This window comes from Zootoca vivipara, chromosome 13, assembly GCF_965207765.1.
Source record: "Zootoca vivipara chromosome 13, rZooViv2.hap1.1, whole genome shotgun sequence".
Taxonomy (NCBI): Eukaryota; Metazoa; Chordata; class Lepidosauria; order Squamata; family Lacertidae; genus Zootoca; species Zootoca vivipara.
Genome location: NC_142596.1, coordinates 51,850,166 through 51,871,664, shown reverse-complemented (window position 1 = coordinate 51,871,664; position 21,499 = coordinate 51,850,166). Strand labels below are relative to the sequence as shown.

The window sequence follows — 21,499 nt, the reverse complement described above, 5'->3', positions numbered from 1 at the left end:
TCAACCCTAGGGCAACAAACTCACTTCTGATTCTGAAGCATCCAGGGGTTTCTCACTGAGGGCGACACTTTCCGTCAGCACTGCTCCGTTGTACTTGTTGCAGATGTCCTCATCGGAATAGTGGAGTCCGCCAGGGCTTGGACGAGGAGGAGATCTGGATGCAGCAAAGGGGAAAAAATGTTAGGGGCTATCACAGCTATCAGGCAGAACACATGTACTCTAATCTTTTTATTTTATTTTAATTTTATGTGTGTAACTGAAACTCGAGGGCATTTTGTACAGCTCATTTAAAAAACAAACAAGCAAAGTACTTTGCGAATTTCAAATACAAACCTAAAAAACAACAACCAGTTATGTGGGGAGAAACTGGGAAAAAATGTATTGAAAAAGTATTCAAGGACACAGGTAAAGGAGGCAAGTCAACAGAAGCACATGTGTATTATTGCTTCTTACCCTGAAGCCAGGGCCGGATTTAGGTTTGAGGAGGCCCTCAGCTACTGAAGGTCATGGGGCCCTTGATATGTTCAGCTGTCCTTTGTCAACAACAAATGGTCACTGTTTTTTGTGTTGAATATATGCTATATGGTAATTTATGGACGTACCGTGTTTCTCCGAAAATAAGCCATACCTCGAAAATAAGCCGTAGTGATTCTTACCCTTGTAGGTTAAACTGTACCATAGTTAATAAATAAAAAATAAGACATCCCCTGAAAATAAGCCACCGTGTTTGTTTTTTTGAGGCAAAATAAATATAAGACGGTGTTTTATTTTTGGAGAAACACGGTAACAGGTCCATACACAATACAAAACACTGTTGCAGTATGTAGGTTTTATTTTATTTGTTTTTTATCTTATATTTTAGAAATGTACTTCCAGGTTTTTTTTTCCTTTGATTTTTGAGGGGGGCCCCAAGAGAGTGAGGCCCTAACCCAGGCATCCCCAAACTGCGGCCCTCCAGATGTTTTGGCCTACAACTCCCATGATCCCTAGCTAACAGGACCAGTGGTCAGGGAAGATGGGAATTGTAGTCCAAAACATCTGGAGGGCGGAAGTTTGGAGGTGCCTGCCCTAAGCTATAGCTTGTTTAGCTTATACATAAATCCAGCACTACCTGTAACACATGCGTGTGGTTTCTTATATAACCAAAGTATTCAAGCACTGTTGCATGGCCATATCGCAAATTTGGAAGAATGGCAATCCATGTCCTTCTAGGCAATTGTCAGCGTGGTCGACCGGCTGGGTTAATTCAGCACAGACTCACAGAGCAGACTTTGATGCCTATGATAGCTTGGCCTACATGCTGTGGGGAGTCATGCTGTCTTCCTTCCTTCAGGCTTAGCATGGCCCAATCCTTAATAAGGGGCACTGGCACATCAACAGTCATTGGGCTGCTCCAAGGACCCGGAATCAAGGTTGCACCCAACACGGTGGAGCAGAAACTGGCCTATCTGGGCTGAGGGGGCGGGATGTGTGTCTGTGCGAAGAAAACTATTTTGGATGTGGCTTTGGGGTTGCTTTAGAATTTGATTTTGGACCAGCACAGTCTGGGCTGGCTTCTGGCTACTTGCTCAGCCTAAAACACTGGTAACTAATAGATTGCCCCATTGATCTCTCTGGTGCTCTTTCATCTTAAGGAAAACTTGCTTCCCAAAGACTGCACTGAGCTTCTCATTGCCAAGGGGGAAACTGAGTTTTGTACTAGCTTCCCCAACCCCAATCCATGCTCAAGCAAAAGGAATGCCTGCAGCACAGCTGTTGAATTTACTGTGCCCAGGGAGAATCTTTCAGAAGAGTTATGTCTATTTTGGCTGATTTTTTATTTACTGGTATCTTTTTTTTTTTTGCAGGGGCGGGGGCTAAACAAAGTGTGTGGGCAGGGATGAAAGATTAGGCAGGTGTAAGTTCATACCATCCAACATTTCTTCAATGAAAATAGGAACATCCTAAATATAATAATAATAATAATAATAATAATAATAATAATAATAATACCCCATTCACCTGACTGGGTTGCCCCAGCCACTCTGGGGGGCTTCCAGCATATATAAAAAGATAATAAAACACTAAAAACTTCTCTATATAGGGCTGCCTTCAGATTTCTTCTAAAGGTTGTACTGTATAGCGACTTATCTCCTTGGCTCAGGGGTCGCATAACTCCATATCCTCCAAGTCTTCTCCGATGAAAAAAGGGACAGCCTAAGGAAAAGCGGGACATTCCAGGATCCAATCAGAAACCGGGGTGGCTTCTGTAAATCTGGAACTGTCCCTGGAAAATAGGGACACTTGGAGGGTTTGTAAGTTTTTACCTATTCATGTTTTGTTTCAAGGGGATATTTTGTGCGTGCGTTTTTAAATATGCAGTGATATGCCCCTAGCCCTGAGTCTGGCGTGGGTTTCAAACTGGAATAAATAAGCATATAAAACACACTCCTTGATGGCAAGGGTCTCATCCTGCCTGCAGCCCTTCTCCAGAGCGCCTGTGCTTGGCTGGATGCTGAGAGCCATGGGTCCAGGCCGCGTGGGGCTCAGAGCTGCCTTACCTCGTCCCATTCTTCTTGGAGAAAGTGTTTTTGACGTTGAGGTGCCGGCTGTTGAGCTCAAGGGCCGTAAACCCCCCATTATCCAGAGTGACAGATTCTTCCACATTGGAAATACTTTTTCCTGGGGACAAACGGCGACAGAATGAGCGCAGGCAAAGTTCCTGCCCTGGCTCTGCATGAAGACAGAGAGAGAACCGGCATTTTCAGACAATCATACTTCCTTTTAACAAGGTCTTTGCTATGAAGACAAGACAGTTTGTCACAGGAATTTGCTATGTCTCCCTGATTACTGGAGTACTACCAATGAAGCAATTTTTCATCTATGTTTTCACAAAGAATTTTTACAAAAGGGGTCACCAATATGGTGCCCATGGACACAATGCTGCCTGTTATAGGTTCCAGTGGGCTCCCTGGGGAAGTGCCCCCAGACTCCTCTTGAGCTTTCTTTCTTTCTTTCTTTCTTTCTTTCTTTCTTTCTTTCTTTCTTTCTTTCTTTCTTTCTTTCTTTCTTTCTAAAAAAGCAAATCTCTAGCCCAGGCATCCCCAAACTGCGGCCCTCCAGATGTTTTGGCCTACAACTCCCATGATCCCTAGCTAACAGGACCAGTGGTCAGGGATGATTGGAATTGTAGTCCAAAACATCTGGAGGGCCGAAGTCTGGGGATGCCTGCTCTAGCCCTTCTGGAAAGAAAGTCACAGGGCAAAATGTACAGGTGCCTTTTCTTATTATGGTTAATTATTAAATGTCTATACCACCCTCCATCCAAGGATCACAGAGTGGTTTACAATATAAAAACACAAAAATACATAACATACTAACATAGTCTTAAACCCATAGATTGTTTAACAGCCAAAGTCCTGGGTGAAGAGAAACACTTTTACTTGGTGCCTAAAGATAAGAAGGCACCAGGCGAGCTTCCCTGGGGGAAACATTCCACAAATGGGGGGCCACCACAGAAAAGGCCTGTTCTCGTGTTGATGCTCTCCAGACCTCTTGTAGAGGAGGCACACTAAAAAGAGCCTCAAATGATGATCACAGGGTCTGGGCTCATTTATATGAGGAGAGGCGGTCCTTGGTGTATTGCGGTCCTGAGCCGTTTACGGCTTTAGAGGTCAAAACCAACGCTTTGAATTGGGTCTGGAAAGTGATAGGCAGTTAGTGCAGTTGGGCAATTTCTGTGAAATCTGAGAGGTGGGGCTACGTTTTCCCTGGTACCGAGGATTGCTCCCTGTTGTTGTTAGACAGCAACATCTGTGCATCACTCTCTGTGTGATATTTCCATAACCAGGACTGGCAGGACATGGTTGACATCTCACAACAAACATAAGGTTGTCTTTCTAATTTTGCATTATTATTTTCTAATTTAGGCATTTTGTGACCGGGACCCCCAGAATGCTCCCAAAATTCACTAGTCCAAAAAGGTTGGCTATTCCTGACCTACAATGTCACATTTTATTAGGACAACGCCAGTAGTTTGCAATTCCTCCTTTTGTAAGTGTTTTATTTCCCCTGAAGGGGGTTCTGGGGGTCTGATGGTAAGCAAGATTTGTAATCACATACAGGCTTCACCATCAGGCATAGATGCCTGGAGCAAAATTTAAAGCAAACAGCCAGATTAAGTGCTCTCAGCCTTAACAGCTCATCTCACCTGTGTACCCTGAGAACACAAGAGAGGCTTTCAAGTTACACAGCCCCCGAAACTCATTCAAGTTATCTTGAAAGTAAAGCTCCATTGATTTCAGTGGTATTTATTCCCGAGGAAGTATGTTCAGGATTACAGCTCTGCAGCCTGCTCCTGCCAATGTTTACTGAGAAACACCTTTGACTCAGCTCAGTAGCACCAAGGTCTGGCCTGCATGCAACAGAAGGAGATGGGAAAGACTTAACAGCACCCTGAGGTGGCAGAAGGGATTAACGCCCCCTCAGAATGCAGGGCTGCATTCCTGAATATTCCTTTGCATAAACTCCCTGTAGGTAGAAAACTAACACAGGAGGGAATGGGCTGGGCTGTAACTTTTCTCCCTAGTGTGCTCATGTTTTGTTTATTTGCAGGGATCATTTTAAAAGGTATTCACCATCTTTGGTCTGAAGTGCTACTGTCCGCAGTACCACCTAGTTTGATTCTACACCTCATTCTGCCTCTTTTCCTGGTTAAGGGCTTATCCACACCCACATTTCTAAGCACAGGTCCTGGCTTTCCAGGTCTGTGCTCAAGTGTTTTTGTTTTTGTTTAGTTTTATTTGTCCTGGCACTTTCCCCAGGAAAGGCTATGTTTAACTGCTGAATTGGAACAAGTCTGATTGCCATTTGCTCCAATTCAGCAAAAAGTGTGGGGCAAAGGTAAGCTCACCCAGGACAACAGCACAGCTCTATGCCTGTTTGCTCGAAGAAATTTACTTGCACCAAGGAAGGGTGTATTGGTTTGCACAGTTGCATCCCTGCGAGTTGTGAGCTAGACATATTCCAGCTTCTAGTGCTGCACAGAGCGCTCACTGAGAACAGAATCCTTGCTCCACTATCTTCATAGAAGAGGCCACATCATGAGCTATAGGGACAGGATAGCATTTCCAGAAATCTAGCTCTTAAAGAAGAGTGCCAGAATATAGAGAAGAAGCATGAGGAAATATATTCTGGATTTACCAAATGGAAGTCTGACACCCTGACAAAAGCAAGTGGTCTTTGTTGTCATTCTGTAAGGGTGGTTGCTTGGGGGGGGGGGTTACTCAGTGTATCACACAACATATCTTACACCCAACGTGCAATTTGCTCAGGCTTTAAAATGCAGGATCCAGAACAGAATTCAGTGCTTGTCTTGCCCAAACCAAGGGCATTTCTGTACAACTGGCAACCCATCTAGATGAGCATAGTCCACCTTCCAGGGGCTCAACAACCCATCCACTCCATTCTCATTTTGCAGACCAGGGCAGGCAGCAAAAACAGGAGGTTTATTTAGCCCTGGGCTGACCATCATACATGGCGGGTGACTTGCCTTTGACTTAGGGTCACCTGTTGCTTGGGCATCCTGCATTAAGGCAGGCGGGTTAGCTTTGCATTTATTTACGTACTTGTTATTGATACATTTCAGCTTCATGGAGGGAACTCGAAGGGCATTCCTGGCCCTCCCTTTATCCTCACAACTGCCCTGGGAGATAGGTTAGGTTGAGAGATAGCGACTGGCCCAGTGACCTCCATAGCCGTGGGGATAGGAACCTAGATCTCCCCAGCCCGATGACCCTCTGAGCACATATAGCAATCTCTGAGCACACCAGCAACGCGATTCTCCAATATAGAGCATCCGTTGTGTGCCCTGCAACTCAAAGGCCTTGCTGCCTTTAATGAGCATGCTCTCCTCCCACCCCACCCCTAGGCCAGCCATAAATCTCCTCTGCTACAACAGGCAGCTATTTGATCCCAGACTTCAGCTGCGATGCTGCATTAAGGCTTGGCAGAAAGGTGGAGGACGGAGCTGCCTTTTCATGTGCATCCTCCAGATGGAGAGCACAAGGAAGGAGATGAGAGATTTGTCTATGCACTGTGCATAGGAGCCTGTAATAGCATTAGCTCAGTAAAATGCCATGGCATTCATACATTTCAAATCCCAGGAGAATAAAACCTGATTTACTAACACTTGTTAGAAGTGAATTTATACTGGGGGAAGGTGGGGGATATATAAATCCTTTCTTTGAGCATTGAATTGCTGAGTCTCCGGAAAAGAAAAGATGGCTTTCCTTAGCCAGTCCCTAACACTCCCTCTTCCCATTGCCTTACCCCAAATCTTTTATTAGCTGTGCAGCATCACAGAGCCCACAGTGACTTCCTTCAGCTGCATGCTAGATGTTCCAGGAAACCCCTGGCTCTTAAAATTAATGCATATTTCACAGGTCCATGCAGGTTACTGAAGCATCACACACAACTGGAGCAGCAGCTGGAAAGACTTGGACATTTCAGGAGGAAAACGGGAGGGAAATTGATTTGAGAAGTTCCTGATGCAGGATTCAGGGGCTGAGCAATGCATATTTAAGCACCCCTTGCAAAAGGCCAAGAGGCCAGGTTTCCAGAGAGGAGGAGGGAGACAAGAAGAGGTGACTTTCGCTGGCATTGCAAAGGGTGCTTTAAAAGCCCAAAGGGTAAGGAATTCACGATGGGGAACAAAAGTTACCAAGAGACATGCAATCCCGCAGCAGCTGGGCAACAGTGAGCCTCGCAGACAGGACAACCCAGGCACAAACATACTCTTCCATTGAATGCCCAGAATGGTCAGGCATATATATGGTGATGCAAACAGACATTACCATTTTATCACATGACAAATTCCACATGCACTCACGTGACAGCACATTTCAGTAAGAGCAGAGATTTTTGGAAAGAGCAGAGATCGCAGCGGCGTTGTTCAGAATCACTTTAAGTTTTAGCCATTGTCAGGGCAAGACCCTCCCCTTGTTTTCTCTATGCATTTTGAAATGTTGGTGCCCCTGGTTCTTTTTGGAAAGCACCCAGGTTAGGAAGGGTCTCCTACACATAGGATAACGTGTGCTAGCAAAATGGACAACACCGTTTCAGGCAGCAGGTGGGGGAAAATTTCATCTTTTGAAGCTCTCTTGTTTTAAAAATTCTCTGGCACTAGCAAATCAGCATGGCAAAGGGCTGAGTGAGAACCTTTCTCTCTGATGCGCTAGCTTTCTATCCACGGGAAACTGATTCCAAATTTGTATCCATTATCCGGGTGAGGGTGCTGTGCATTGTCTCCCTGCAGCTTTCTACAGGGAGAAATAATTTATTATGTTGTTATGTTCATTATACAGGCGTACCTTGGTTCTCGAATGGAATACATTTGACTTCTGAAAATGTTCGAAAACCAAGGCGCAGCTTCCGATTGATTGCAGGAGCTTCCTGCACTCAATCGGAAGCCGTGTCGGACGTTCAGCTTCCAAAAAGTGCCTGCAAACTGGAACACTCACTTTTGGGTTTGCAGCGTTTGGGAGCCAAAATGTACGAGTACCAAGATGTTCGAGAACCAAGGTACAACTGTATTGTAGTCTCTGTTTCTACTACATAGTATTCTTTTGAGGTAAGTCATAGGCAGAAGGGCAGGATGCCCTGAATCACTGAGAGGCCATCTCACCTGTGTTGCAGTTCTGGTATTTCTTGGTCTGACCATGCAGGATCAGGGCAAACACCACCATCAGGATTAGAATGATGCTGCAGAGAGCCATCACGAGCAGGAACCACCATTCCTCATAGAAAGGAGATTCTGTATGAGCTGCAAGCAAGGAGAGCGGCGGGGGGAGGGGGGCAGAGACAAACAACCTGTTTAGGAATCAACCTTGGAACAAAATAATCTTAATCGTTTGCCCAGCTTAACTCATCCCACCCAGAATTTCCATTCCTTCCCTTATTGATTTTGCAGGTCAAGATTTCTCCAAAGGTGACGATGGCTCAGGTCAGGCATATCAAAGGCAGATAGCAAAAGTTTCCAATTTTGGAGAAGCCAGAGTTTCCCTTGAAAATGAACCAGGATCTGAAGCCATGACTTTTTATTATTGCTTGTTCCCGCTCCCTGTGCTCCAGTTTCTGTTGCAAAGGCACTTTACACATCTCTTAGGTTCTGCTTTGGGCGACAACAAGCATGAATAATGGGCAGCGCACGGACAGCCACATTTCCTATTTCTCCTGCCACTCAGAAAGATTATCTGCTGCGAATCTGACAAGGACCAGAGCAGCATCCAAGCAGCACTGGCTGAGCTCCGCTGTGGCAATGCAAACCACGGGCAAGACTGAGAACGGGTTTAATTAATCACACTCGGCTTGAGTGGCAGGAGCCTGTAGTGCTCTGTGTCCTTTATTCCTGGCGCTCCCAACAGAAAATGATATTCTCCTCTGTGGCCGATCTGAAGCAGGCATTAGGGCACCTCAAGGAAGTGGATGGTTAAATAGTTCCGCTCAAGCGGAGATCATATAAACATGTTGTTTACTTGCAAGGAGTTGCACCTGTCCCTGGGAGGCAACAGAGCCACCCCAGAGGAAGGAGCTGCAGCACTTTGCAAAGTATGACTTGCGCCTGGAAAGATTGCATCTCCCTATATGAACCTGACCGGGTGCTGAGATTCTCAGGTGAGCACCTTCTCTCAGTCCCATCAGATGCACCATTGATGGTGACACGAGAGAGGGAGAGCCTTTTCTGTGGCTACTTCACGATTCCCTCTCAAGAGAAGTCAGGCTGGCACCTTCTCCCTCACCCTTATAAACTAAGGGGCAGGTGAAGCTGGCCACTGGGCTGCTCTCAGGGCAAACTACTGGTACTAAATTGTGCTTTGGTGTATTTCAACTACAGTTTCTAACCAATATGTTGTATTACTTTGTATCTCATGATGATATTTTAAAATGTTGGAAGCCACCTTGAATCCCAACTTTGGGAGAAATGCGGGGTATAGATGCATTAAATAGTAAATAAATAAAGCGTCCCTTTGAATGGGCTGGAGCCTTTGTCCCCGCCCCACCCCCTGCCCTTGCGGGGTTCTGAAATAGGAGCAGCTCTCCTTCGGGGGGGGGGGGAGGTGGGGTTCAGCTATGCAGGGCCAGAGCAGGGGCAGTGAAGGTAACTACCATGATGGGGGCATTTAGTTTCCACTTTCGATTCTACTTCTGCTCAACTGTGTTTGGGCATCTCACACCAGGAGCAGAGAAAAATGATGGCAAGAGAAATTTCTTATCTTTTCTTTTTTAAGAGAAAAGAAAAAGAGAGTATTGCGAGGCTTGCAGAACTATCCGAATCCCCCCTCAGGAACCAAACTTTTGAACCATGAAAACATTTATTATTATTTAAAAAATAAAAAGGTTTTTCTTCTTCTCCACTTTTGCTGAAGCAGCAGAAGTGATCTGAAAAATGCCTCCCCGAAGCCAGAGAGAGACTTTCAGAAAGCACAGGGAGATCTCTGAATGCTGTGTCTAGTAAGGCTTTTTTTAATCTGCAGGAGGCCACCAGTTGATGCTGCCTGTAGGAAGTTGCGTTTCCCACAAATCTATATTTCCATATCTTTTTCTGGATTCTTTTCTAAGCCTTTGGGTAGGCCATCTCCAGCTTGGAGGCCAAATTTGACCTCCCCACTGTGTCCTACTGTTCAGATGCAACCCGTCTATTGCCCCCTGTTAATCTTTTTTCCAGGAGTTGCATCACAGACAACCAGATCTTACCACACCATATTGTGGGCCCAGCATTACTTGAACCCTGAGCCATGTTCTTTCGTTCAAAGCAGCTGGCCAGGTCTGGCCTTGGGCAGCTGAGCAGTGGCAGGGAAGTTGGGCCAGGGGAGGAAGGCCACATACATTTAAAGCACAATGGTATCACTTTAGACAGCCATGCCCCTCCCCCCGGGAGCTATAGTTTAAGGGTGCTGAGAGTTGTTTGGAGACCCCTCCTTCCCAGTGCCATGGTTCCCAGGGGTTTCACAATCAAACACTCTGGGAACTGCAGCTGTGTGAGGGGACTAATGGTCTCTTAATACATACATACATACATAATTTTATTTGCTCACCCCATGCTCAAGGTGATGTACAACATAAAAAACACATAATCATTAAATCACTCTGGAACTTTAGCTATGTGAGGGGAATAGGGGTCGCCTAATACCTCTCAGCACACTTAACAAACTACAGTTCCCAGGGATACTTTGGTGGAAAATTGCAACTGTTCAAAGTGGTGTGACTGTGGCGTAAGAATAGTTTAATTATAACATCTGTATCCTGCCTTTCCTCTGGGAAACACAAACTGGGTGCATGTCTCCCATGTATCCTGCCCTGTCCTGTTTTAGAAAATTGGGTTTTAATGCTTTTGCATTAATGCCATATTGACCCCTGCTCTCTAAATTGCAAGGTGCTGTCACCATTACACTTTGAAAAGATCCCTGGCTCTGGATGTCGGCTCATGAAATAGAGCCACACAGAATGGGCACGGCTGCATGTTTACATGTGAGAGTGCAAGTTTATGCTGCTGCCTTTATGAGCCCCTTTCCAGATTAAAAAAAGACCCCAGCTGTGCTCCAATCCAAACAGTCACTAGTGGACTAGTGCATTGCAGGGGGCTGGACTATAAGACCCTTTGGGTTCCTGCTAGCTCAGCAGTTCTGTGATTCCATGACCAAATCCTACAATGGGAGGAGTCACTAGTTGTTGACCACCCACAACAACCAGTCTTTGCCCCAGTCCCCAGTGAGGCACTGGCACAGTTCACCCACCTGATACTGCAGTGGAAGGAGCGCTGGGTTCTCCATATCCAAACTCGTTCACAGCCACCACCCGGAATTCATAGCTCACCCCCTGCTTCAGCTTGTCCAGGCCGACTGTGTAAGACGTAGCGCCGCGGGGAATGTCCTTCACAAACAGGTCCCACAACCCTTCGTCTAGAAAAGAAGCAAGGAAAGGGGTTTGGTGAGCATTCCTGGACCTTTCACAGAAACATGGCATGAGTGCTGAGCACCGATGAACTCCACTCTCAGAGTTCATGAAGATAACCTATGTGCAAGGTTAGGAAATCCCATTGTGTGCAGTCGCGCAACTGGCCTTCCAACTCCACACTGAAATATGCCAGCGTCAGGTCTTCCTAAGTGATGAGAGAACACAGCACATGATGTGGAGCCCATCCTTTGCATTTGGCAAGACTCCAGGTTCATTCCTAGGCACCTCCAGCTAGAAGGGTCAGGTTGGAGGAGATGGGGGAAAGCTAGTAGCCATCAATAGCCCTCTCCTCCATGAATTTGCCTAATCCAAGTGGGTGGCCATCACTGCCTCCTGTGGGGTCTACAGTTCAACTATGTGCTTTGTGAACAAGGCCTTTTAAATCTGTCCCGAAACTTCCAACATTCAGCTTCATGGGACGAAAGCATAACTAGTTTATGGAATTCTTGCTTCAAGATAACCTAAGAACAGAAGAAGAACCTGTTCGATCAGCTCAATGGCCCATCTAGTCCAGCATCCTGTTCTCACAGTGGCCAACCATGCGCCTGTGGAAAACCCACAAGCAGGATCCAAGCACAGGAGCACTTCCCACATGGCTTCCAGTCATTGGTATTCCACAAGCAATACTGCCTATGGAGGCAAAGCACAGCCATAACCCCTACTAGCCTTTGATAGCCCCCTCCTCCTCCATGAATCTGTCCAATCCTCTTTTCAAGCCATCCATTTTGATGGCCAATGCTGCCTCCTGTGGCAGAGAGTTCCATAGTTTAACTATGTGCCGCATGAAGGAGGACCTTCTTTTTGCTGTCTTGAATCTTCACCGGATGCCCACAAGTTTTAGTGTTATGAGGGAGAATAACTTTTCTCTACCACTTTCTCCATGTCCTGCATAATTTTATAAGCTTCTATCCCATCACTCCTCACTTGCCTTTTCTCTCAACTAAAAAGTTTCAAAGGCTGCAACCTTTCCTCATAGAGGAGTTGCTTTGTCCCCTTGATCAATTGGGCTGCCCTTTCCCAAACCTGCTTCAATTACTATACAAAAGAGGCATTCAATGCCCACAAAACTGGTTTCTAAGAGCCTAAACAGTGGGATTTTTGTCCATAAAGGAACTGTGTGCAAGACAGGGGGAAATAAGACATTGCCTTTAAAACAAAAACAAAAAACAACAACAACAATAATTATACAGTGTAATAAGGAAAGCCTAGACTTTTATTTAATGTCAGAGGGCAGATGCACAGCAACAGAGAAGGTAGCTTGCAGTACATAAAAACAAATAAAAGCTTCATTTCATTCAGCACAACATCCGTGTAATAGAAAGGGCTGTCTGTGTTAGTAAATACTGAGAATTTCAATTTGAGGGCTGTCTGGGTGGTGGCTTCCCTCTATAAAGACAAGATCCCATTGGTGGATCCCATTAGTGAAGTGACTGGGAATACCTGCTTTTGCTAAACTAGGGCTTTCTGCCATGGTTACCTGGGTATTACAACAGCCACTTGGTCCATAATGGAGGTGTGTGTGTGTGTGTGTGTGTGTGTGTGTGTGTGTGTGTGTGTGTAGAATTCAATTGCCTGGAGAAGATCTACCACTTCTGCTTGCCAGCTGGCCTTTCTCTTGAGCTGGAGCTGCTATTCTTGCAGGTTTCTCTCAAAACCACTTAAATGAGTCGTGTGCACAAGCATTTAGAGTGTCATCCTGCTGAGGTTTCCCTACTTGTAAGAGTTTGGTTCTGTCTTAGGCAGCCTATATACCCACAGGAAGCCTCATGCTGAGTCAGTCCATTGGTCCATCTGGCTCAGCATTGTCTTCACTGACTGGCAGCATCCCCACTATGGTTTGAGACAGGACGTCTCTCCAAGCCCTACCTGGAGTTACTGGGGATTGAAGAGGGGACCTCCTACAAGCTCTACCACTGAGCTATGGCCCTTCCCCAATCATATGATGCTTCCTTCTAGCTCAGTAGCCTGGGCCTCAGACAATGGTGCTTCCCTTCAGCTGGAGATGCCAAGGATGTGCTTTGGGCCGTCTCCTTTTTATACAGAATAGCAGCTCTTCCTCCTTTGAATCACCAGCCTGCCTTATACTGGCAGGCCCATCTCTAGCCCACTGTGTTGTCTAATCTGAATGGGAGCTGCTTCCCAAAGTCTCGGGGAGGGGTCTCTCCTAGCCCAGCTACTCAGCCTTCTTCAACCTTAGGCCCTCCAGATGTTATTGGGCTCTGGCTGCCAAACTGGTGCCAAGCATGTTGCTCTGCTTTCCTTTGGACCACATCAGAGAGGCCGAGAGCGGGGCAGTCTGGGGTCTTGTTGTCTGGCAGCCCAGTATGGAGATACTGCCCAGGCTTGCACCACGGTGAGGTCACTTCGGTTCTGCTAATGCAGCAGTTTGACTTCACTCCATTGCCTCTCGAGACAGATGGATGCCCCAAACACCAGCTTTTCTTTTGAGGCTAAAGGGGAACACTCTAATCACAATGCAATAAGGCTTTCTGTAAGCAAAAGCCACTGCAACAAGCTTCAAAATGTTTGCTTAAAAGTGTCAGAAAACAATGCATTTGGGGGAAAAGGGCCATTTGGTTAATAGGATCTGGAGGTTGGGCTGCAATTTGCATTCCAGAGAGATCCCTTGTGGCCTGCAAGCAATGCACCCCCTTTCCCAAAACTTGATAGGGGAACCCTGGAATGCAAAAACCTGATAAAGGGCTGTTTATGATTAAGCAGGGAGAAAGGACGCTTCCTATGCCTCTCACACAGAGTCCCCAGCCCAGCTGCTCCACCCCAGTTCTTGGGTAATGTACTGTGAGATGCAATGAGAGGAGACCTTGCCATGGACTTTTTGAAACACCCGTCCTTTCCCTAACTTTGCTTAGGCTGTACACACATTTTTGCAAAAGAAGGGGGGAAATGTAAAGACCCTAAAAGGGGAATCTCTTCCTGGTGGGGGCAGGGTAGAAAGAATCCTGTCCTTGTGAATCCCTCGCTGCCTCCTAACCCCATCCAAGTTGCCTACAAAGGGGTGGGGGCAGTGATCAGAGGGAAGGCACATCTTGCGGCCGCCGAGACCACATAACACCGGTCCTGAAAGACCTACATTGGCTCCCAGTATGTTTCCGAGCACAATTCAAAGTGTTGGTGTTGACCTTTAAAGCCCTAAATGGCCTCGGTCCAGTATACCTGAAGGAGCGTCTCCACCCCCATCGTTCTGCCCGGACACTGAGGTCCAGCTCCGAGGGCCTTCTGGCGGTTCCCTCACTACGAGAAGCCAAGTTACAGGGAACCAGGCAGAGGGCCTTCTCGGTAGTGGCACCCACCCTGTGGAATGCCCTCCCACTAGAGGTCAAAGAGAACAACAATTACCAGACCTTTAGAAGGCATCTCAAGGCAGCCCTGTTTAGGGAAGCTTTTAATGTTTGATGGATTTCTGTATTTTAATGTTTGATGGATTTCTGTATTTTAGAATTTCTGTTTTGTTGGAAGCCGCCCAGAGTGGCTGGGGGAACCCGGCCAGATGGGCGGGGTATAAATAATAAATTATTATTATTATTATTAAAACACTTTGAACCTCCTACCAGATTCTGGAGCAGGTGCAGGCATTGCCAGAGAAGGTGATAATGACTCCTACCTGCCCTCACTACAGAAAGGACAAAATAGAGCTGGGAAAAAAATTCAGAAAAGGGCAACCAAGGGGTCAAGGGGATGAAGCAACTCCCGTCTGAGGAAAGCTTCCAGCATTTGGGACTTTTTCATTTATAGAAAAGTGAGCAAGAAGCGACACAAGCGTTGGTGGCATAGTGGTGAGCATAGGTGCCTTCCAAGCAGTTGACCCAGGTTCGATTCCCAGCCAACGTCCCCTGTATGGGATAGCTCCATTGGCAGAGCGTGAGCCTCTTAATCTCAGGGTCATGGGTTTGAGCCCCACGTTGGACAAAAGATTCCTGCATTGCAGGGGGTCGGACTAGATGAGCCTCATGGCCCCTTCCAACTCTACAGTTTCCATGATAGAAGTTTATAAAATGACGCACAACATGGAAGGGTGGATGGAGAAGCATTTTCCTCCCTAACAGTAGAACTTGTGGGCATTCAGGGATGCTGGAGTTTGGAAGATTCAGGAAGAATAAAAAAGTGACTTTTTCACGCAATGCGGATACAGACGACAGAACTCATGCCCCCCAGGATGGCCACCAGCTTGGATGCCTTTAAAAGAGGATTAGACAAATTCCTGGGGGTGGAAGAAGGCTACCCCTGGCTATCGGCCAGGATGGATATGTTCTGCTTCCATGGCAGCGATGCTTCTGAATACAGTGGTACCTCGACATCCGAATGCCTTGACTTCCAAAGGTTTTGACTTCTGAAGTCAGCAAACCCGGAAGTCTTTTCGCCGCACGCGCAATCTGCGCCTGTGCAGAAGCAGCGCGGCGGGGGCGGTGCATGCGCAGAAGCACAAAATCGTGCTTCGTGCATGCGCAAAACGGACACTTCGACAACCGAAGGATTTGACTTACGAAGAGCGCCACAGAACGGACCGCCTTCGTAAGTCAAGGTACCACTGTACCAGTTGCTGGAAACCATAGGAAGGAAGAGAGTGTTTGTGGGTTTCACACTGAGGCATCTGCTTGGCCATGGCGAAAAGAGGGTGCTGGATTAGTTGGACCACCGGCCTGATCCCTCTTCTGTAGTTCTCAGACTCTTTTTCCAATGGCTCAGAAGCACCCCTGCACTGTGTGCTTCTTTAATCCTTCGGAGGGGGTGAGCAGCAGGCACTGCGCGAGCTGCAGGTGTTAGAACAGACGAGGCCCCAACACAAGAGCACGATTTCACGGACAATTAGTCAGGTGCTCTGGGCTGAAGCAAACTGTCAGTCAACCCACAGAGGCTCCTAGACCTGATGGCATGCAGGCCACTAACAGATGCCTGCCACGCCGGAGCAGGAGATGGGGGTGGCTGGAGAGCCCTCCCTTGTACACACACCACCAGCGATTTCCCTGCCCTGCTTTTTGGGGTCAGAGACACTGTGCTGTAAATGTTGCTCCCCCTGCTGCCCCAGAAGGCCCCAACAAGAACCGGGGTTAATTTGTTTTTAAGGAGGATAAGGCTGGGTTTGTGGCACAGACCAGATGCCAAGCGAAGGCTGGCAAACTGTTGATGTGCTGCCAGAGGGTGGGACAAGGCAGGGAAGGTGGGGGGCGGTCGTTGTGGCACAGGGATGAGGCAGAGACTTTGCATTTGACTGGCTCTTGCTGGTTTGCATCCACATTCAAGATGGAGTAAGTGGAAGCAATGAAATAGGGGGATTGTGCCAAGAGGCACTCTTGGTTGCTACTTCACTGGAGCCTCACCAAAGCCAGGGCATTTTTTAAAAGCCAGAACAGGTCATGGTCCTCAACCCGTTGGGTGTAATGGAAGGCTGCTGGCTGGGTTCCTTAGCCACCTCCACAAGGGATCGATACCTCTTGGTCCTGTTGTCACAACCAGCAATACCCTGCATTGCAGGGGTTTGAGTCCCTTTCAACTCTACAGTTCTATGATCCTCTGATATTCCCTTACTTCCGGGTTGGCAGCCAGAGACTGGCACCTTTCACCGCTGGATATTGGCAGTAAAGAATTGCTTGCTGTTCTGATCCTGCACCTTCTAGCTGTTTGAGCAGGTCCAGCAATGTGGTGCAGGAGCAGCTGGTACTTCTCAGGGAGCTGCATTTGGCTCTGCCCTTCTGTACTGCCCCTTCTGCCCCAGTTGCTGATCTTAACTGTAAGGTTTTCTTACTTGGCTGGCTGGTGATCAGTAGCAGGAAAAATTTCTGGTGGAGGCATCAGACCTCAGTTTGAGGTTTTGTTAAAGCACCTTCATCTGTCTGCTTTTGGTCTTTTAAAATATGCTTGCCCAGCCAGACTCTCTGGAGTTGGGTGAGCTCAAACAAACAAATAGGCATAGCTCGAGGGCTTTTTTTATTAAAAAGATAGTATGGCAAAGGACCCCTTTGATAGTGAGAAATGCACTGAATGCCTGTCAGGTGGAAGCAACTGGAGGTAACACCCACAATGGATTTCACTGTGCATTTTCAATTCCCTGGCTGAGAGATACAGCAGCAGTTGGGAGGAGGGGAAAAAAAGAGAGGATGCAACATTTAATGTATAGGGTAATGAGGCCTATAATAGATGACAGCTGAGATGCGAACCCTAAGGTAATGGTAACTTGTTTAAATATTGACAAAGTGCTCACACTTTTCATTTGCCTATTAAAACGCCTTGATTGTGGTTGCACAAACACAGAGGTCCTTCCCCCTCCTGGGGTTTTATACATGAAGAGAGCTGGTCTGGGTCAACCATTTATTTGCCTCCCGCTCAGGGCAACACGTCACTGTCCAGGAGCAAAGATGCAGCAAAGGTGCAACAGAATCTCCAGCGTTAGTTGTAGAGCAATGACTCAGGGAGGGGAACCGTCGCCTCTTCTCCCCGGCTGAGCTCTGAACTCAGAGAGAGAGAGAGAAAAAAACTCTACACAAAAGCGCAGGAGGGGCAAAACTGAGCGAGATGCAGAACGTTTTAATGAAGCCGAAGCGTGTGTGTGAAATAAGCCAGAGATCCAATTATTATCCTCCCCTCTGCCTGGATCGCATTTCACGCTCTCTGCAGATTCCGCCCGAAAGGAAGAATAGGAATCCCAGCACACAAACAGCCTCGTTCGTTTATTATGGCACCATGAACGGGATTAAAATAATCTGGGGCAGAATTAAGAGACTCAGTTGTTAGGCCCAGTGAGGGGCTTTCTCTCTCTCTCTCTCTCTCTATGCACACCCCGCCCCATCTGTTTGCAGATGCAGTGGAGTGGCTCCAGGCTGCACAAAGCTGTGCTAATGTAGCTGAGAACCTCGCTGGAAAGACTCTCTCAACTGTCTCCAAGTGAGCTGATGCACTACATACCAGCAGGTCTGGCACAGAGAATGGATACAGCGTTGAACAATGGATATGACCCAGGAGGGCCAGAGGAAGCTGCCAAGACTTTGCAGATGATGGGAGGCCCAGCCCATGACATGTTGTCGCTTTGGGATGAACAGAAAATTCCTCTTCCTGCTCCTCCATTTCCGTCCACCACCATCCATAGCTGTGCATGGAGAAGTGGGGGGGGGGCAGCAAGGAGGGCAGGTAAGCGCAGAAGAGGCAGCAGAGGAGGCCAGATCTGCTGCCTGAGGCAACTGCCTCACCTCGCCTCATGCACCCATGGGCTCTGGTCCAGCAGAACCTGCTCCTTTGCAAACCTTGTTGAAATGATCCGCCAATGGCCCATCTAGTCCAGCATCCTGTTCTCACAGTGGCCAACCAGATGCCTCAATGGGAAACCCACAAGCAGGACCTGAGCACAAAAGCCCTCTCCCCTCCTGTGGTTTCTAGCGACTGGCATTCAGAAGCATTGCTGCCTCCCATTGTGGAGGCAGAGCAGAGTCACCAAGGCTGGTAGCCAATGAGAAACCTTTCATCCAGGAGCTTCCTTCTTCCTGGGTTATGTCACCTAAAGACCTGCAAGTCAGGGCTGGCAACTCATGAGAATCTGCCCTGAGCAGGAAGGAATCGTGGCTCCAAGCCAGGAGAGAAGCTATTCCAAATGGTCGCAGCTAAGGTGCCGTCCTCCTAGCAGGAGGCAAGCCAAAGTGAGGGCTTGCCCACCCTGCCAATTGTCATGTGCCAAAAAGCACGGGGCTGAGGGGTTTCCCCCTTGCCCTGCTCCTTTTCCCGGGGAAACTCACTCTTTGGTGCTAATAGGAGCAGACATCAATCTGGAGAAAACCTGAATTTCCGGTTGTTCCGAATGAAGACTAAAGAGCGGCTTTCTCTGAGGGAAAGCAGTGGCACAAGAAGCAGGGTGGGTAAGCCCTAAATCTCATCCCAGAGGACGTGTGGGGTCAAGTGTGAAAGGAGGAATCATCCAGATATCAATGTTTTGGAGCTTGTCAAAATGTGAAAAGATATGACCCCCCCTCCCCAACTTTCCCCCTCCCATCTTCTGTGCCCCCACCCCACCCCACCCCAGACCATGTTTTTTAGGGATCAGATGATCTGCATGCTCTCTTTCTCCATTTCTGTGGCCTACCTGACGGTCTGGTTTCTATGATGTAGCCAGTCGTGGGTCGGCTTCCTGGAACTCCCTCAGTCCAGTACAAAGTGAGTCCAGAGGCTGTTTTGGAAACCAGCACGTGCTGAGGGGAACCCGGAGAGCCTATAGGTAGGGGTGAAATGGAAAGAGCCAAGCATGAGGCAGGGTGAAAGGAACAGCCATTTGTACCATGTGGTCCAGTCACTTTGGAGAGATGAAAAATCAGGAAGCCTCTGGCAAACAGATGCCTCTTTCGAGAAGAGAGTTACCTGGTGCAGCTACACTGTTCTCGACTTTCCCATTAACAGGCTCTGCACCACCCAGGCTGGGTCATGCCATGAGCAGACAGGACAACCCTGTGTTCACGGTCGGTAGCCTTTACAGCTACTGTACAAAGATTTGATTGAAATTATGCGCAGGATAACTGTTGAGGAGCCAAGAGCCAGAAAGCTGGAGAATTTATTTATTAATTTCCCCCCAATTTTCATTGGCAGGGATTCAGAGCCCTACTTAGGTCTGCCATCTTTGTGAGTAGCAGTGCCAGAATATGCAAAAAATAATAAAAATAAGAATAACCCAGTATTAGTGCAAAATATGCAAATTTGCCTAATTTATACAGGTTGTGGAATTCAGGTTTTTTTTTGGGGGGGGGGGGAGAATCCAAAAGCCACAGTAGAGTGAGGACGAGTAACACAAGCCGATTTTCAGTTGGGCGTGGTTTGGGGGAAATGACCCGTGCAGTAGGGTCTCTCTCCCCCCCCAACCAGTCTGTGGGCTGAGGCTTCTTATATAGAGACATCTGGACCAGAGGCGTACCCAGGATCAAAACTAGGGTGGGCAAGAGAGGGGAAGAGAGAGGGAAGGAAGGAGGGAGGGAGGGAAGAGAAAGAAGGAAGGGAGGGAGGGAAGGAGGGGTGGGTGGGAGAGAGAGAGAGGGAAGGAGGGAAGGAAGGAAGGAAGGAAGGAAGGAAGGAAGGAAGGAAGGAAGGAAGGAAGGAAGGAAGGAAGGAAGGAAGGAAGGAAGGAAGGAAGGAAGGAACTCCCGTCCGCCCCCCCCCCTGCAGCTCAGGCTGCTCCTTCCCCCTCCCACGTTCCTGTTGCTGGCTGCAGCCGCGGAGGGGGTGAAAACAGCCCGATTTCCATAACCCGCTGTGACTTTTCCCCTTCAGTTTTTGGAGGGAAAAAGTGCAGGTTATGGTCTGTAAAATACGGTAATTTTATTTTGCTTCTTGGGGGGGGGGAGCTGGTATACGCCCATGATCTGGACATTGTCACTGCCTGTGAAGGAGGAGAATAAACCCTGCCTTGCCACATAACTTTCCCCTGGCTTGAAAATGCCTTTTGAACACCTTCCTTGCTGCTGGGTGCTGCGTTAATGCAACGGGCTCTGCTTGGTCTTCCCCTCCCTTGGCATGTTCCTCGTGTCTCACTTACCCTCTGCTGGCCCAGCTGTGATGTTGGCTTGCAGCTCTGGCCCATAGGTGATGGTCTTGGCTTGTACTCGGAACAAGTAGGTCATGCCCTTGGTCAGGTCTCTGACTTTCAGCCACCGCTGCCAATTCCCATTGATACCCACGGTCACCACTTTGCTCACCCCTGGAACGGAGGGAATAAAAAATAAGACAAGAGTGTTAAACGTATTAACAAGAAAGGAGGAAGGCAGTGGAGCAGTGGAGCTTATCCTGTCTAGATTACCAGTGAAAATTATCTAGCCATTTGCTAAGGAAGTATTTCTTACAATTAGTGGGAATTTAAGGAGCGATAATGGCCAATTTTCAGCACAGATAAGTGTAATTAGACTTTAAGCTTGATAAGTGGGCACCAAGAAGGGGAGGGGGGGAATCTTACAGCGCAATTGGGAAATTACCAAGAGGCTGGAGACTACCTCACTAATTACATTAGGATGGAGGAAAGAGGTGAGTTTAGGGGGTTGTAAGCAGTAGCTCATTCAACCCAGCTTGTCTTCACCCGGGGCCTCTGGGCCAATCATTCTTTCAAATCACTCCTGGGGAAAATAAATTCACCAGGCCAAACCTCTGTTGACCAATGCTTTATCCATGGACAGCAAAGCAACAGGAGTGAAAATCTCCTGACCTTTCAGATTGGATTAATTTATTCATGTTCAATTTAACACACACACCCCAGTGGAAAAGGAAGGTGAATGGAGCCTGGGTAAGTTCCCCCCCCCCAAAAAAAAGGATCTTTGTTTGAATTTGCCTGAGAATAATTCAGATGCATAACCCGCTGGCGTAGTTGTGTTAACATTTCCCACAGGTAGGTGCTGTGTTGGAGTCAGGCCTTTCAGTGGGGAATGGGTATAAAGAGATAACACGAAAACACAAGACTGTTTGCAGCCTTGGGGCCTGGCTGGAGCATCTGTTAGGATGAGCATGGAGCCTGTTCTGGCTGCCTCTTTGCTTG

At 47.7% G+C, this 21,499-nt stretch overlaps 1 protein-coding gene across 4 annotated transcripts in view; it reads right to left on the bottom strand.

Moving 5' to 3' along the window:
- Positions 1–21,499, bottom strand: part of SDK1 (sidekick cell adhesion molecule 1) — a 574,710-nt gene that overhangs the window by 11,514 nt on the left and 541,697 nt on the right. For 2 of the 4 annotated variants that reach the window (XM_035130977.3, XM_035130979.3), the window contains 6 exons: positions 20,513–20,674; positions 19,076–19,201; positions 10,773–10,937; positions 7,664–7,801; positions 2,541–2,712; positions 25–154 (listed from right to left, as the gene is read on the bottom strand). In XM_035130977.3, coding sequence (XP_034986868.2) covers positions 25–154; positions 2,541–2,712; positions 7,664–7,801; positions 10,773–10,937; positions 19,076–19,201; positions 20,513–20,674 — 893 coding nt within the window. The remainder of the gene's footprint in view (positions 1–24; positions 155–2,540; positions 2,713–7,663; positions 7,802–10,772; positions 10,938–19,075; positions 19,202–20,512; positions 20,675–21,499) is intronic. The other 2 variants (XM_035130978.3, XM_035130980.3) reach the window with 1 other exon arrangement.